The sequence below is a fragment of the Carcharodon carcharias genome, chromosome 28 (genome assembly GCF_017639515.1).
Source record: "Carcharodon carcharias isolate sCarCar2 chromosome 28, sCarCar2.pri, whole genome shotgun sequence".
NCBI lineage: Eukaryota > Metazoa > Chordata > Chondrichthyes > Lamniformes > Lamnidae > Carcharodon > Carcharodon carcharias.
This window is the reverse complement of record NC_054494.1, coordinates 9,993,188-10,007,745: the sequence shown is the minus strand read 5'-3', so window position 1 is coordinate 10,007,745 and position 14,558 is coordinate 9,993,188. Positions and strand designations below refer to the sequence as shown.

Below are 14,558 nucleotides of genomic sequence, written 5' to 3'. Positions count from 1 at the left end.
AACCCAAGAAGATTTTCCACTTATAAACTGCACAGTTCTCATTGAGTGTTAGTCTCGTGGCTCCTGTTAGGACCTCCATCACATGTAGATATCTAATCTGCAAGGAGCCTCGACAGATTGTAGCTGCCTTGTTGATCTTGTCAATTCAGCCTCTATTAAGACTATTAAGTCAAGATGAATTTGACACAGAAATATTGGAGTTATGTCATTAGTGAGCAGTAAACCATTGAAGGCATTGAAAACCCTGTTGTAACTGTTGTGATTGGTTTGGGTGGTGAGAGCTTTGAGCTCATGCAGCACCATGCATCACCTCTGTGGTCCTTCCAGCCTCTTACCTCAGCCTCTGCTGAGACTATTAACCCCATACGATGCTAGGGGGGCGCTTGAGAGAATTACTGGTGCCAGAGTTTGCCTCTGTCAGAGGCGTGGAGGGCCCAGCTGGGTGTGAACTTGGTGATAACTGGGTGAAGAGGGAACGGTCTGTTCTGTCGTAATCGATTTCTGGGGAAAGGAGTCCAGTGAAGGGTACTGGCCCCTAGTATGCCACTGCCATCTGGATTGTACTCACCACGTTGTGTACCCTTCAGTGGCACAAGTGGAACTTGTCTCAGCCAGCCCGTAGCCTTTGACATTGATTTTAGTCTCGTGAGCCAAAGCTTGTATTGTTACCCTACAGGAGCCAATTACAGGAGGAAAGATGCCTTACGCATTGAGGATTTAGAGGAAGTTTCTGAAGGCAAACAACAGTCTGCAGCTCTCGACCTCCTTCCTATCACATCCTCGGTCTGCCCTTCACTGCCTGGCCTTGTTCCCAGCTCAGGGGCAAGAACAGAGTCATTTATATATTGAGGGCAGATGCCAACACCATTCATGCTGTCAGCTTCAGCTGGAGGGGGAGAATATCAGCTCCCAGCATTTGCCATGAGGCAGTATGGCCATCAGAACTGATGGGAGGGCCCAGAAAATACACAGTTAACATTTGCATTTTGTCTCATTCAGTTGATTTCTCTGCAATAGGTTGCACTGGACAAACTTTCAGTTCTAAACTTCCCTTCCCCTTGACCCTACCAATCCCACACCAATTCTGGATGCAAGGTGCATAGACATCCCTTGCACTTCATGTTGTTAGGGCACAACAGCTGGGTAAAGCATCACATGATTTCATCCTGACATTTGCCACCTTTTATACTCTGCCCGCCCATATTTGGTGACTGTCCTAACTCCCTGTCAATGGAAAATGGCAGCATTGTCATTGGGTGGAAAGGAGCAAGAGGGATGGTTCCTTATCTAGTTGACATCCCATTCAGGTCAAATTGGTTAACTTGCAGGACCTTTCAAGAAACCTGATCCCCATCTCTGAATAGCAAATAGGACATGCACATCTCTGGCCTTAGAGTTCCAGAAGAACAAAAAGACTAGTGTTAATACAGCACCTCACATGACCTCAAGACACCTAAAAGTTGCTTCTAAAGCCAATTAAGCACCTTGGAAGTGTAGTCTGTAATATAGAAAGCATGGCAGTAAATTCATGCATAGAATGAAAAACATTGATCTAAATGATCAGCTCATTTGTTTTAGTTGTTGGTTAAGGGATAAATATTGGCCAAAATAATGGGGAGAATTCAGCTGCTTTACTTCAAAGTGGAGCCTTGAGAATTTTTAGTTCTACCTGAGATGGCAGACTGGGCCTTGCAAGAAGAGGTTTTTGTCATGAGTTGTGGTTAGAGAAATCAGGCCTCTTGCAAAATAACAGGCAGGATGTACATGGGACTTAGGGCACTATCGAGAGGGGCAACACAGTGGAAACTTGGACTTCGGTGAGAGGGAGAGAGAGAAAGCATGCAACAAGAGCTGAGAGTCTCACCTGTTTGGGGTGGAAGGCATAAAAAGCCTTAGGGTCTCCAAGTTGGACATAGCCCAATTAAGAATAGGAAAAAGGGTTGGGAGCAAGGCAGTAAGAGACGGCACAGTGTCTTGAAGAACCTGTGCTTTTTGTCCCAGGATTTGAAATGTTCTATTGGATCGCTCAATGCATTTGTACAGCACCTACTCACACCCTCAGGACAGCCTGTGCTTTGCAGCTAATACGATGAACATATGAATTAGGAGCAGGCATAGGCCATTCAGCCCCTTGAACCTGCTGTGCCATTTGATAAGATCATGGCTGATTTGATTGTGGCCTCTCCTTTCCTGTCTACACCCTATATCCTTTGACTTCCATGTCAGCCAATAATCTATTTAACTCAACCTTAATAATATTCAATGCCCCAGCCTCCACTGCTGTCTAGGGAAGAGAATTCCACTGACTAACAATGCTCAGGAAAAAAAAAATTCTCCTCATCTCTGTCTTAAATGGGAGACCCCTTATTTTTAAACTGTGCCTCATAGTTCTAGTCTGTCCCACAAGGGGAAACATCCTCTCAGGAGCACCCTGTCAATTTATCACAGAACCTTATAACTTACCTAAAAGAACTTAATAACTATAACTTAATAACCTTAATCACTATAACAACAAAGTTAGCTTACCTATAACATTAATTAACAGACAAGAGGCTACGAGCAGTACATGAGACAAATGTAATCTGTTGCTGATGGTGTTAGTTAAAGAAAGTAATTGAGTTCTTTATGAAAACCCCATTACTCTGCCTCTAATAGCGCTGTGAGATCTTTTAGGCACACCTCATCAGACAGGCAGTTTTAACGTCTGATCTGAAAGATGGTGTTGCATTGGCATTAACATGTCAGCCTAGACTATGGGTTCAAGTTCTAGAGTAGAGCTTGAACCCATATCTTTCCTAGCTGTTGATTGTCTTACTGAAAAGTAACATTATTAAAAGGAAATGACTCATGAAGCTGCTGCATGGGGGGGCCACAGGAATATTAACGAGGGCTTTAGTGCTCATGGAATGATGGAGGGTACAGAATCATAGAATAGTTACAGCACAAAAGGAGGCCATTTGGCCCATCAAGTCTGCGCCAGCTCTTTGCAAAAGATGATTTGATTTCCTTGTGAATTGTGTGTGTTAATGCCCCTGTGAAAGGTGTGGGTACTGTTAGTGGGTGGAGGTGTATAGACCAGGAGACACAAGGGGCTAAATTTCACATTGTGGGCAGAATCCCTGCTTTCTGGGGTAAAAGTCAGGGCAAGCCACCTGGCTTGAAATGGTAGTTTAACTCCATAGGGGTGGGGTCCCGCCTCCGAGAGCTGCCGGCCAATCCAATGACTGGACAGCTCTCTTGGGCCTGCAGCTCCACTGGGAGCAGTGGCCACTGCAGAGACTGCAGGCTGTCCCCGAAAGAAGAGGAGCATTCAAGCTGGGACAAAGGTAAGCTGGCGGGCCACAGATAGGGGTGGGGTGGGGAGTGAGCTGCACAGGACAGGGGGGAGGGGAAACTAGGAGGGGGGGACAAATACCTTGGGGGGACTCCGATGAGCACAGGGAGTCCAAAAAGGAGACAGCAACCCCCATTGCTTGGTCACCAGGTTTTATCTGGCAGGCTGGACACTTGGCGTTGGCGCCTCCTGTTGTGGGTAAAATCCAGGTGGCTGCAAGGGGAGGCCCTTAAATGGCCATTATTTGGCCACTTAAGGGCCTCAATTGGCCTAGGGCAAGCAGGCCGCCCAGTGCCTCCTCCCAGTGCTGATGAAATTGCAGTGGAGCCGATAAGGGTGGGTAGGTATCCTTAATGGCATCATTGACATGGCGCCCAAATTTACCGTCCCTCGCCCACTGCCATACCACCCCCCTGGGGGGAGGGGCATAAAATTCTGACCAGAGTTCCCAAAACCAGTGACAGATATAAATAAGACATTTGCTGTCCCTGTCAGGGATGTAACATGTCAACTCTTCTCACCTGCCCCGTCACATCTGTGTGTTTTAACTTTGGAAGTGTTCAAATACCAGAACCTGGCACAGGCTATTTCTGAAAGATCTGACAATTTTCCATTTCAAACTCTTTATCCCTGCGATGTGCTTTGCTGGCCGGAGGGATGAGCAGCAATAGAAACAGCATGCTTTGTAAAGACATTTAACGTGTGAATCCCTGGCTGGGAAACTTATGTCAGCTTAGGCTGAAGAGATGCTAAAGGATCTCCTCAGGTATCAGAGACTGGTATCTAAAGAGTCACTTAACAAAACAGCAAGAATTTGAACATTAAGCAACAGGAATCTACAGCAATACCTGAGTCTGGCTCAACAATAAACCATGTCCACAGCAGATGGGCTGGGAGGAAGTCTCTAGCTGGGCTAATGGGGTGGGGGCTTACCTCCTTAGTTTTAGTGGAGATTACAGCACAGACAGTGGATACAAATTAAGTAGCCGGGGAAGAATAGAGGTGACAGAGAGTCATCTTTGGTTACAGTAAAAACAAACTGTGTTTTCTAAACAATGCTTATAATTGGGCTTGGAAGGTTATACCCATCAACATTCCCACCTTGTTTCTGAGTCTCTGTGTTGGAGTGAGAACGCCCTCTTATTTCTGTCACTTGGTTTTAACACTCTGAATTATCAGACAGGCTTAAAACAAGAGCGTGTACCACGTAGGCCCCTTTTGGTTCAGCGCTGGAAGCTAAAACTCACAGGAGCTCAATTGTTGGGGGAGTGCGTCAGAAAGTATTACTCAAATCAGGTCAACTATTAAACCAACAGGCCTCACCTCAGGACTCGTCTCATTGGCTAAGGTTTTGGTCACCGCTCCTTTATTTTGAACATTGTCCATTTTTTTGCCAACACTTTTGTGAAGCGCTTTTGGATGTGTTTCTGCAATAAGGACTCCGGAGAAACGCAAGTTGCTTCTGTTGTTCGCTGCTTGTGATCCCTTGCTGTGAGCAACTGCTCTGCCCTATTTACTTATGTGACTCCAGAAGGATTTCATTGGCTGTAAAGCAGTCTGGGATGGGGTGACTTTGTGAAAGTCACTATATAAATGCAAACCTTCCTTCCCTTTATCAATGGAATTTTTAAAACAGCCTTTAGGGAAGTAAATCTGCCATCCTTACTTGGGTCAGCCTATGTGTGACTCCAGGCCCACAGCAGTGTGGTTGACTCTTAAAAAAGCCCTCTGTACACCCACATCCCATAAACAAACTAAAACAAAACACAATTTGTATTGACATAGTGTCTTTAACATAGTAAGCTTCACAGGAACATTATCAGACACAATTTAGTGTTGAGTCTAGCAGATAGGTTTTAAGGGGCAATTTGGAGTAGAGAGGTGAGCAGGTTGGGGAGCGAGGGTGGGGTGGATTGCTAGAATCCCCAGGTTCGGATTCTAGACAGCTAAAGACACGGCCATCGATGGTGAAGCAAAGGAAATTGGGGATGTGCAAAAAACCAGGATTGGAGGAGCACGGAGATCTCAGAGGTTTGTAGGGCTGTTAAGGGAAGGGGTGAAGTCATTGAGGAATTTGAACTCAAGTACTGAGAGGTTTCTCTCAGCACTGTACAGCCTGAAGGTAAAAACAGTGTGGCACCCCATTTTGCAGACTGAAAGTATTCTCCTTGATAAAATCCTCACCCTCTTTTGCAAATTTGTCTTATCCCTCACCCCATCCTGTTTCGCAAAATCCTTCCAGCTCTTCTCTTCCCCCACCCTCTCCGCACCTCTGGAACTTGCACACACTAAATCTGCCCTTGTGTGAACTCCCTTGAATCACTGGTGTTGATCTGTCTTGTTCCTTCCCCCCTCCCCAAACCTCACCACCATTCTCTTCACCTCTTTTTCCCTCAAAAATGATCTTTTCAGTCAAATCCCTGGTTACCTGCTCTCTGTAACTCCTAATTATCTCCATTTTCAGATGGAGAGTAAGTCTTGAGACTTCTTAAAACATTTATGACTAATAAAATTCTGTCTTCTTACATTGCAACTATAGTTGGTTACTTCTCTCTGTCCATCTCTCTTTTCTCCATTGCTGCACTCCATCTGCCTGAAGTCTTTGCCATTCCACACATGAAAGAGCCACAGCTTTGCGTGGATGACCCCAGCCTCTCTGTTACCTGTGGCTCCCCTCTCACCTGGGGACTGTGCAGACCATCACAAAATGCTTGCGCTGGTTCAGAACTTACCACTGGAGTCACGGCACTTCTAGAATGATTGTTTGCGATATTAATGTACAAACACTTGACACATTGGCATGAAATTCTGCTGTAACCTGTTTTAACTTTATTTTTAGTAGGCTCATGCTTCAATTAAGATACTGAACAAAGTAATTTGATATGTATATGTTAAATGTTTTGCATAAATATCACACATTTCAGGGCTAATGAGATTTTATAAACTTTATTAAAAAGCAGCCATGGCTTTGTACATGTTTGTGTGTGTGCATAGGTCTGTGTATGTGTGTGTAGCTGTGTGTCTGTGTGTATTTCTGTGTGTGTGTGTCTCTGAGTGTGTGGTTCTGTCCATGTCTGTGTATCTATGTGTGTGTGTGCGTGTTTAATCGAACCTTGCTTGTTGAACTGTTCATGAGAAGGGCATTCTACCATGGCTGTAGCTCAACATTTCATCTCCTTCATGTTTTGCAGAGAACACAAGATAATAAAATATTTGCAATTTATTAATCAACAGTCTAATTACTGGTCAGCTAATGACATTTTCTCTTGGTATCTTAATTGTTTCATCTATTGTGCTCTGCTTAGCACCATAGATTAAACAGACTCATCAAGGTGATTATCTGAAACTGCCTACTAAGGAAAATGAGGAGCTGGGGTCAGATTGAATCATAGAATTGTTACTGCACAGAAGGAGGCCTTTCAGCCCATCGTCTCTGCACCAGCTCCCTGAATGAGCACTTCACTTAGTGCCATTTTCCTGCCTTCTCCCCCTAGCCCTGCACATTCTTCCTTTTCAGATAAGTCGGATTCCCTTTTAAATGCTTCAATTGAACCACACTCTCAGGCAGTGCATTCCAGACCCTAACCACTCGCTGCTTGAAAAAGTTTTTTCTCATGTCACCTTTTGCTTCTTTTGCCAGTTTTGGCTGTAATCATGGCTGACACAACACATCCACATGTGGGGGCATGGGCACACACTCACATTCTCAAACTCACTCTCCCTCTTACACTCTCACACATACACACACACACACATGCGCACTGACATGTACATACTCTCATACTCACACACAGACACACACGCACACACACACACATACAGACACTCAAGTCCACCAAAGGGTTGTTAATTCTCTAAAACACCACAAAGTAATCAAGCTGTATATAAGGTTTTGTTTATTTTTTTTTTTTGCAGGCCGTGACATGGCGAGTACAACTTTACCTGGCTATCCTCCACATGTTCCACCGACTGGGCAGGGCAGCTACTCCACTTCCACATTGGCTGGCATGGTACCAGGTAACTCAAAAGTTTAATGAGTGGTCTTCAAGGTGAAGGGCGATGATAGTAAAGTCACAGCCTGGGGAATATTTCACTGAGACATATGCACCCTTGCTATGCTGGGTTTGCATATTATATACAGCAATTAGCCACCACCAATTTGAGACTGGCAGTACAATGTCAAGCAGGGAAAAGTGCATCATTACATGGGGCAGAATTTTCTCCCCCTCTGGGGGGATATTTAGGAGCTGGCACGTGGAGGTGTACCTCCGACTGGTGCCCCTGATCGGGGGCGCACCGCCATTTTGTGTGGGCGGGCCAATTAAGGCCCGCCCAGCGTGGCACCCGCAAGGAAGCGTTATGTGCTCCCTGTGTGGGAGGGGGGTAATCCCTGAGCCGAGAGTGCGCTCTTTCGTACATGCGCATGAAGAAGTGCACTCATCACCCTGAGGCTAAGTGCTGCCTCAGGGAGATCGGCTCCACAATAAAAAATCTTAAAAACAGAGAAAAAAAATTTCCCTGACATGTCCCCTCATGTGACACTGTCACACGAGTTGGGACATGTCCATTACTTTCATTGACAATGTTATTAAAAATTTTAAAACCTACATGAAACCTCATCCCGGCTGTGGATGAGGGTTTGATGCTTTTTCTAATTCTCGCCAGGGCTCCCGGTCTGCTCGCTAACCTTAAGGTTGGACGGGCAGGTCAATTAATTACTTTAATGACTCTGACAATGGCCTCAATTGGCCATTGGCAGATTGGTGGGTGCACAGCTGATTCTGCTGAGCCTCCGCCGACCTGAAAACTGAAATGAGGCGCGGTGACGTCGGGAGTTCCGCCTGATGTCATCCTGCGTCATTTTACATGTCGGTGAGCTGGCTCCACCCCCCACTCGCCAGGAGATCCTGGCCATGAGGTACAATTGACCTGCAGGATTTGATGGGGTATTTTCTATCACCCCCCTGGTGGCTGGACATTTCAACTGCAAAACAGTGTCATGGGGTCCAAAGTTGCAGTGATGGCTGGTGGGACCCTGTAGAGTGAGGGAAATAGCGGCTTTTGCAGTTTGGGTACTTACTAATTTATAATTCACTCATTTGCTGTTAAAAACATTCTTTAGGCAATCACTATCTCCTCTGAACTAGGAAACTTCATGAAAAAGCATCAGGCAATCCTTTTTTGGATGCAGGTCAAGATCAGTACCTTGTTTTAGACATCAATGAGTGATGTTGATATATGTGACTTGATTCAAATTAGCTGAGGTGGAATTGCCAACGCGTAGAATTTTACAAGAGCAGAAGGAGTCCTATCGGTCCATCCGAACTGTACTAGCCCTGTTAAAGAGGTATTCAAACCTAGCCACCTTCCCTCTTCCCTATCCCCATACCCATTAACTGTTTATTTAGCTGCTTCTCCTCTATTATCTACAATGCATTCCGATTCTGCCAGTACAGCTAGGATGGAGTAAACGACTTCCTTCTGTTCTGTAAAATTCTGTGGTTTGACAATTCCACATCATTTTAATTTGAATCAAATCCTGTGTTTCATCATCACTCACTTAATATCTAAAATGGATTCTGATTCTGCCAGTCTTTCTGATGGGGTGTTACATCCTAATCTCTCTAAACTTTCAGTTCATCCTTTTCAGTGATGATCTTAGACTTTTCCCCCTCTAGTTTCTGTTTCCCCAGCCAGTGAGAAAGGCTTTCCTGATTTATTTCACCAATATCCTTTGAACCGGTGACTATGGCACAGGTTTTCATCCCTGGGTTAGGTGCGCTGGGACAGGAGAATTCCCGGCTCTCTGAACCCGACCTTTAAAAATGGACGCCGCAGGGTTGGATTTTGTTCTGGTGGGCGTGCTGGATGGGAAGGAGTGTGGAGTCCTGTCCCTGGAAGGAGTGGGGAGGCTGCCAGGTGTGGAGTCAGGTTGGGCAGAAGGCCTGCCTCTCTGCTCTGGCACTGTGTTTAATTATTTGTTTTAAAAAAGAGTAGGGCAAAAACAATCCCTTCATCCCCCACCCCACATCCCCCCCATACCCCATTGATGCTAACCTATGCCAACCCATGCCCTTCCACCCAGCCCCCCATGTCCTTGTACCCCCATGCTAACTAAGTGCCAACTCATACCATGCCGCCCCACCAACCACCCTTTGCCCTTACCCCCTTCATGCCAACTCATCTAGTAGTGTTTGACAGCTTCTTGACAGCTTTGACAGTACCTTGACAGCTGGACAGTTCTTTGACTTATTGAAAAGAACTGCAGTTTGACTAACCTCGAAAAGGTTTGCCAAAGGGTTTTTCAGTAAAAGGTTACCTATCCATTAGGATCCCTTAAAGGCAAGGAATGTCATGATCATGATTTTTGTTAAATAGGGAATGTTAACATCAGAACCTCTTAGAATTCATCACCACTAGGAATCCTTATAGAGACAGGCTTACAGGATCCTTTCTAAAGAGAGAGGCCTAGTGTTTCTGCTAGTTAAATTTGCCTGAAATTGGTCAACCGATGTAAGAGGTCAAGCAAAGAGCTTTAAGTGCAAGTTACATTGTGCATAATCCGAGTATCTGCAACCTTAAACACTGATTTTAAAAACATCGCCCTGGAAGATGGACCTACCCACAAAACTGGCCACACCCCCAGATTGAATTAATTAATCACCATGGTGATTTACTGCAGATAGCAATTGTTTGTGGCCTCGAGGAGCCTCTTCAAATTAAACTCTCTTTCGTCACACAGGTGCCAGGAGGCACCTTTTAAAAGTTTTTTTTTAATGTTAAACATACATAATTTACTAAAAAACTGACTAATGTGCACTCATGAAACATGTAAATGGTATATTTTTTAAAGCAACGTAAAAAAGCAATTACGTTTTATTACAATTTATTATAGCTCCTGATTGCGCCAGTTCATGCAAGATTTGATGTTTGTGATTAAAAATAGAAAGATTTGCATTTATATCACACCTTTCATGATCACACGATATCCCTAAATGCTTCACAACCATCTAAGTGCTTTTTGAGGTGTATTCACTATTGTAGTGCAGTAAAAGGAGCAGCTAATTTTTGTGCACAGCAAGCTCCCACGATCAGCAATGTGATTGCAGATGCTGGGCCGAATCTTGCGAGGTGTGGCAATCGCCGTCGGATTGCTACTCGGCACCGATTTACTTGACCTTATGACAGACCTCCGCATTTCTGGCCTGGACTTCCAAACCAGGCTTCTCCACACCATGCCTCTTCTTTTTTTAACGGCACTATTTTGGTGAGTTTTCATTCACTAACACAGAGAAAAGCTTTGGGACGTTTAAATAGCTTTTCACTGTGTTAGTGAATGAGTGTGAGTGAGGCATGTGGTTAAGTGGGCTGCGTGGCAAGACAGTAGGGTGGATGGGTGGCCATCTAGATAGGATGGCAGAGTGGGTAGGGCAGCAGGGTGGTAGGTGCTGGCTGAGTAGGGTGGCGGGGTGGTAACTTTGGTGTCAGGGTGGTGGGTGGCAAGTTGGGTAGTGTGGTGAGGTTGGATCAGGTCGCATCGGGGGGGAAGTCACAGGGTCAGGGATGATTCGGAATGTCGGGGGGAATTGGAGGATGGGGAGGGGGAGTCGGTGGGTTGGGAGCAAGTTGGATGGTCGGGGGTGGGCGGTGGGGGTGGGGTCAGTGGGTCAGGGTGAAACGTAGGGACAGGGGATTGTTGGTGAGGGTTTGGGGAGTCGGAGGGTTGGAGGAGAGCCAGTGGGTTCAGTAGGTGTAGTCAGGGGGTCAGGGGTATGGCGTGGTCAGGGGTTGGTCAAGGGGTTAGTCAGGGAGTCAGGGTCAGGGGGGTGGTCGTTGGATTAGGGTTAGTCAGGAGGGTCGGGGGGTAGTCAGGGGTCAGTGCGGAGTGGGAAGGTCAGGGGGTAGTTGGAGGAGTCGGAAGGTCAGGGTGTGGTCAGGGGGTCGGGCTGTGCTGGACGGTCGGTGGGTGGTCAGTGTGTCATTAAGGGGCCAGCTGTATAGTTATGCAAGAGTTAGACAAGGATTTTTCCCTGTCTAATATTTCCAGGGTAGCTATCCAGGTATGTAAGTCAAAACCCCCCAAAGTCTCCCACTGCACTCAGAGTTGGAGACTTTTTCGGAGGGTTCCAGTTGCAGGGGAACTGCCCATTGGAAGTCCAAACTTCCTGGGCAGTTCCAACACAGTCAGTGCGTTGGGACCTCCGAGGGGTAGAGTGGGGCGGGGCGGGGGTACATCTGGGGTACGACCATCCGGAGAATGAAATTTCTGGGCCAATCTGTTTTTGTTATGTAAACTGAAGGCTAAACATTGCCTAGGACACCAGGGATACCTCCCCGGCTCTTCTTCGAAATAGCGCCACAAGATTTTTACATCTACTTAAGAGGACAGGTGGACTTTAGGTTAACACCTCAGCTGAAAGACAGCACCACTGATAGTGCAGCACTCCATCAGTACTGCACTGGCACATAAGCCTTGATTTATGCAGACAAGGGTTACACATGAACCCACTGTCAAGGGTAATTTAAATTCAATTAATTAAATAGATATGAAATAAAACGCTCGTATCAGTAATGGTGACCATGGATTACTAGATTGTGGAAAAAACCTAGTCCTTCACTAATGTTCTTTGGGGAAGGAAATCTGCCATCTTTACCCTGTCTGACCTACAAGTGACTCCAGACCAACAGCAATGTGATTGATGCTTCACTGCCTTCTGAAGTGGCCTAGCAAGTCACTTAGTTGTTAAGAAAATGCCTCAACACCACCTTTCCAAGGGTAGTTTGGGAGGGGTAATAATTGCTTGCCTTGCCAATGGTACCCACATTCGATGGATGAAAAGAAAATACCCCCAAATGTGTGAGGATTGGGGGTGAATCTTTGGGAATAAAAAGATAGAAGAAAATAAAGGAATAAAGAATGAACTTACATTTATATAGCACCTTTCATAACCTCTAGTTATGCCAAAACACATCCAATTCATGACATTTTAAGTGTAGTCCTTGTTGTAATGTAGGGAAACACAGCAACTGATTTGTGCACAGCAAGCTCCCACAAACAGACATAAGGGCCAGATTATTTGTTTTAGTAACATTGGCTAAGTGGTAAATGTTGGTTAGGACACTAGGGAGAGCTCCACTGCTCTCTTTTGAATAGCATTGTGGGATATTTATGTCCACCTGAAAGGACAGATCTGGCCTCTGTTTAAAAACTCATCTGAAGGGTGGCACCTTCGACAATGCAGCACTCCGCCAGTACTGCACTGGAGCGTCAGTCCGTATAATGGACTCAAATCTCTGGAGTAAGGAATGAACCAATCACCCTGACAATGGCCCTGGTCTTCCCAATATTTAACTGGAGGAGAGTTATTCTCCTCTAATACCAGATATCAGACAATCAATGTGACAATTCAGAGGTAGTGAAGGGGTAGAGAGCGGAGGTGGTGAGGTAGGGCTGGGTGTTACCAGAATATAGGTGAAACCTGGCATTTGTTTTCAAGTGACATTGTTCAGGGGCAACATGTAGATGAAAGATAGATTCTTGGATGGGGGGAATCTATCAGGTACTGCAGTAGGGGACGGTTAGAATCTCTCTGGATGGTAGAAGCCAGTTGAGCTGAGCGGCTTGCCTCCAGTTATTATCTTTTAACCTTCTGAAGAGGCCTGGTAAGTTCAAGAAGCCTGAATTCCAAAAGGGTGTCTGGCGCAAGTTTAACGATTGCTCCAGTTTTATCGGCAAATTTGACCAAGGGATCAAACCCTAAACTGTGACACGGAATAACCCACCCTTTGTCAATACAGAATATCTCACACCACCTAAAAAGCAAAAGTGCTTCCTTTCCCTCTGAGGTTATTTTGCCTTGTGTAGTACGTGATCGTATAGGCAAGGAGGCCGGGCCCCAGTTTGGCCGCAATTAGCTAAGAAATCAAGGAAAGGTTCAAGGTGTGGTGGGTGTCGGGGCATAAATCAGCATTTCACCCATGATCCCTTTTCAAGTGCACATGTGCAGACTTCTATCGAGGATGAAGTTAGGCTCATCTTTAATGGCTCCGTGAAATGCCTTAAGCTCTGGTTGTTGTCGTTGGTTGAAAAGATGCTCAGACCTCATTATTAATCCCCTTTACCGAGGACAGGAAAGGGTTAAAACTGGGACGCCACCGCATTCCCGATCTCCATATTATTGAGAGTGGCGATTCAGGCCCTCGACAAAGCTCCTCATAAAAGGAGGTGGGAGCCTGCTTAAGATTCAAAAGTCTGGTGTTGTCTTTGGCACCATGACCTGATTATAAAGTCTACGCAGGGGAACTGCACACAGCCTACAGGACGAGGCCCCAGCTAAGTTTAAGACCTTTCCTTGTCTTTGAACTCATTGTGGGTCAGGAGGAGCAGAGATAGAGAGAGAGATAGATACAGAAAGAGATAGCAAAAGGCATAGAGAGAGAGATTGTTTTTAATGTTAAAGAAAGACTGGGATAGAGAAATGACTCATGTTCAGGTAGATAAAAAGAGCTAAGAGAGACCGAGAGCTGGCTGGCATTAATAGAAGGTAGGCAGTTGGGAAAAATCCAATGTTGAGGAGCAAATTGAACATGTTTGATTACTATCTAGAATGAGATAGGATAGTTCCTCCCAGTCACATATCACCCCAGAGCTCATTACCTAACATGCATTTTCCAGAGTCATCGATAAACATGGTTGTGAGCTGTGCAGATGCTGTGGAGCGTATCTGGTTCCCTCTACTTAACCTGCAGTTCAGGTTCAAGCGAAGCATTTCAGGGTCAGAGAATAGAAGAAAGGTCTGTAAATATTTAAATCACAGTCTTGGTCATGAGTCACAGCCTCCCTCTCCACCCCAGAACTCTCACTAGCATGCCAATCAATCCTTGCATGAAGGTCCTAGGAGGTTTCAAATGTCCGTGTGTGAAACAAACATTGGCAGCAGGTCCTAGAAGCTGATGGGACTGGATTACTTGGGCCAGTGAAAGTCTTTACAGATTATTGAATCTTTTGCTTCACCCTCCTATGTGCCAGATTTATCAAGCCCTACTTATTTGCAGTAAGAATCACCATCCTTTTAGCTTAAATTTGTATTTAATTGTCTCACTAGTGTATCTAAACAGACTCACTCTTTTTGGCTATAGTTTTAATTTTAACATTCCCTTGATGTTGTCACTTCTGGATAAAGTCGCACTTTCCAATAGGGAACTGTCGATACTGGAGCTTTGC

General features: G+C 45.5%; 1 protein-coding gene across 5 annotated transcripts in view; it reads left to right on the top strand.

Annotated features, from left to right (window-relative positions):
• Window positions 1-14,558, top strand: part of LOC121270827 (paired box protein Pax-2) — a 307,118-nt gene that overhangs the window by 283,212 nt on the left and 9,348 nt on the right. For all 5 annotated transcript variants that reach the window (XM_041176299.1, XM_041176298.1, XM_041176302.1 and 2 more), the window contains one exon: window positions 7,250-7,351. In XM_041176299.1, coding sequence (XP_041032233.1) covers window positions 7,250-7,351 — 102 coding nt within the window. The remainder of the gene's footprint in view (window positions 1-7,249; window positions 7,352-14,558) is intronic.